Below are 3,397 nucleotides of genomic sequence, written 5' to 3'. Positions count from 1 at the left end.
GTTTCGTCGAGTTTGGAATATACTCTAAATATTTTTCTGTTATGGTCTAACGAATTACTTTGTGCTACTTGCGAAGATCAAACTATTTTCTATGACATTGAAATAAAAGAAGCACATGATAATTCTTGCCTGAAGCCTACAGTCCCTACCGTTTCGTATTTTAACGAGCTAAATGTTCTATACATTTTATGACGCTTTAAAATTCAGAAAACGTGGTATTAGAGAAACTATTTCTCGTGTTAAAAACGACTTCGAAGTCGGCAAGTTTGGTAGAGGATCGACTCGTCGCGTATATTAAGACTGCAAAAATATAATTAGCGACGTTTCTAACCTTTACACAAAATTGAATTAAAAGCAATCTAAATTTATTTCGAAGTTTTAATAAAAGTATCATTTTTTACGTATGTAATTTCACTTTTTCTATCATTATGCTGATTTATGACAGCGCTGATTCACTATCACGGTTCCTTCGGGACAGTGTGGTGCCAGATTTAGAACACCGATACGGTCCTCAACTGATTTTACAGTTGAATTCGAAACAGAATCACTGGCGTCCGTTGTTGATTTTGTAGTTGTATTAACGGTTGCTTCGGTAACGGTCATTTTATCTTCTATTTTCTCTTCTCTCTGATTTGGTGGCGGTGGTGTTGTCTTCAAACCATAAACATCGAATATTCTGTCGTCCTCAGAATCGTCATTGGTTGGGAAAATGATTTTCACTAAAAACAACAAGGAAGAGAAATAATTAAAATTGAGTGTAAAAAAAACAATTTTAATATTCGAAGTACTTTTATTTCAATTGATCTGATACTTAAATCCCTATAAAGCCACAAATTCTCTACGGTTGAAAAAAATCGTTGACAAATATTCGATCTGTTACTTGTCCACTAGGAAACCTATAATTTCACCACAGTCGTAAGATTGTGTGTTGAATATGACAATAAACCGATTTTTTAACCATTCCTCTAACGTCAACTAAATGGAAAGTAGTCTCGCGCCAAATGACTCAAGTTAACGACGAAATAAACTGGTTTTTCCGGATCTCTCCCACAGTAAGAAGATAACCATAGATATCTGAAAATTTTAGCACTGATGTTATATTCATATGCCTATTATTATTTTAATGCGCGATACTGTCATCTAGGCTGGTAAAACTTGTGGTAACCTTAAGCCGTTAACATAATTTTTAAAGAAGCGAAGTCTCTTAAAATGTTTGTGTTTTTGAGCTCCAGATCATATTAATGTAAAAATATCAGGTTTTGTTTAAATAATATTTCACAAAAATGTAGTTTGCGATGTTGATAGGACTGTCCTTAAATACTATGCCAAATGTGAGCGCGATCTCTCAACCAGTTCGCACACAGTAGCTGCTTAAGTCGATACACCTGAGTAGTACTTTGCGATTTTTATAATGGATAAAAATATCGAACAAAGAATTTGTTTAAAAGTTTATATTTCTAACGAAATATTGTATGCGGAATCGTTGCGAATGTTGGAAAAGGCTTACCGTGATTCAGTTGTATCAAAAACACTAGTCTTCGCGTGGTACAAAGCCTTCAAAAACGTAATTGGATATTTTGGGTATAAAACGCGTTCTTGCTGGACTCTTCTTGATAAAGATAAGGTTTTTTCAAACATAGTTGCGGTACAGGTCACTTCGGACATGCTTAATCGTGCGAATTCCAACATTCATGGAGAACATTATAACTTTTGAGTTGGACATGCAAACAAGTCAACAATCATCCGAATGGAAGGAAAAAACGACCCGAAACAAAAAAACCACGCCAAAGCCGCTCAAAAACCAAGGTGATACTCATTCTTTTTTTTTTGATATTCGTAGTTTCGTGTTTCATGAATTAATTCCGGAGGGACAGACAGGCAATAAAATAAAGGCTATTTGGCTGTATTAAGGCGTTTGCGTGAGAACATCAGTTGTTATTTCATCTGCGAGGTATTAGTTTTCGGGGACTCGATGACTGACTGCAGTGTTTTCACTTCTGAAAAGCTTTCCTAGAATACTCTAAACTCCCGAAAAATACTATTTATGAGATGCGTTTCAACGCAAATACTAAATAAAGAGATATTTTAATTACGAATTAAGTCTCAGATTCGCACGCTAGTGCTGCTTTTAGGCAACCAAAGGGCTTGAACGGCTGTTGGAAACCTCCGTTTCTTCGTTGCATCATGCGGTTGCGTTCTCGACGTTTGAAAACCCCCTCAGAAAACTATATTGAACCCCTACCAGTATTGGGAAATTATTTCCAGAAAAAACCAGCAACATTTTGTCGTTTCCAAGCGGAACAGTCGAAACCCCTACACCATCTCCCAGCAACCTCTCTCCACCGTAAAAAATTAAATACAAATAATTTAGAATAATCCCCTTAAATGCAACCATTTAAGGTAATTACCGTTTTTGCCGTAATCTTCAATATTCTGCTGACTTGGCGCGCTGCTTTGCAACGATTTCTTTGTTGTTGTTATTGTTGTTACTTTCGTTGTGGTTGCCGGTGTCGTCGTTGTTGTTGTTGGCAGTGGCGTTTCTGCCTCTGTTGCTATTGTTGTTGTTTCGTGTATGTGGCGCATCTTCATTGCAGCGCCTAACGAAAACAGTGCTGCAATCGACAACAACAATAACAAACACACAGATGACTTTGATGACAGCATTATTGTATTTACACACATGTAACGTGACACCCTTTTTTTTAATATTTTTATTGTTATTAAATTGATTTTGCTTGTTTGTTTACAAATTGTTTTTATGTTTTTTTGTTTCTGCTTCTGTGTTTGTTTGCGTGTTAACATTTATTCTTTCGTTTGTTTGCTTTCACTTATCGCGTCGCCGCTCGCTTAAAGTGTGTCTGCCGTGCGGTGTTGCGCTCGACGCGACGCTCTCCCATCAACTGTCACTTTCGTACTGATCTCCGCCGATCGAAAATGTTTAGCTTGCACGCTCGGCTTGGACAATCATCATTCCTAATCAAAAGCGTAATTCAGCTTTTTTTCGAAATTTATTTTTAGTTCGCACAGTTCCGCCACTGAGTGGGCATGGAGGATGCAGGGAAGGCAAAAACAACCGCAAAAAAAGAATGTTAATAAAAAGTGGGATTTTTTTATATTTTTAAATAATGAAAAGAGCTTCAATTAAATGCAGCTGCATATGAGCAATTCTTCCGAAGAATGGAAAATGACACCATAAATCTATTTGTTACGGTGTTTTTATTTGCAATCCAACACGTTGCCACATTATTGCACTTCGCGCACATCGTTGTTGCACTTAACGCTTTATTGTCTATCGTCAGTCTACTCAGATTCATTCTTCCATTTAAATAATTACTTCTATTTAAAAACACATTATCAAGCGCTCAATCTCATACAAGCTTTAATACAACTAATGCTT

General features: G+C 36.5%; 1 protein-coding gene across 1 annotated transcript; it reads right to left on the bottom strand.

The window, feature by feature from the left end:
• Positions 1-343: 343 nt before the first annotated feature.
• On the bottom strand, positions 344-2,929 carry LOC105228695 (integumentary mucin C.1). The gene is made up of 2 exons (XM_011208631.4): positions 2,409-2,929; positions 344-719 (listed from the first exon to the last, which is right to left on the bottom strand). Exons 1-2 carry the CDS (start codon positions 2,800-2,802, stop codon positions 427-429), a joined length of 687 nt encoding a protein of 228 aa, XP_011206933.2. The 5' UTR covers positions 2,803-2,929; the 3' UTR covers positions 344-426.
• Positions 2,930-3,397: the final 468 nt, after the last annotated feature.

This window comes from Bactrocera dorsalis, chromosome 3 (genome assembly GCF_023373825.1).
Source record: "Bactrocera dorsalis isolate Fly_Bdor chromosome 3, ASM2337382v1, whole genome shotgun sequence".
Classification (NCBI taxonomy): domain Eukaryota; kingdom Metazoa; phylum Arthropoda; class Insecta; order Diptera; family Tephritidae; genus Bactrocera; species Bactrocera dorsalis.
The sequence above is the reverse complement of the archived record's forward strand: the minus strand, read 5'-3'. Positions and strand labels throughout refer to the sequence as shown.

Excerpts from the sequence above, each read along its gene's own strand:
- LOC105228695 (XM_011208631.4), bottom strand. The coding sequence starts at position 2,802 with ATGTTAACACGCAAACAAACACAGAAGCAGAAACAAAAAAACATAAAA. Across the intron at positions 720-2,408 it reads TGAAGATTACGGCAAAAACG|TGAAAATCATTTTCCCAACC; the intron begins GTAATTACCTTA and ends TGTTGTTTTTAG.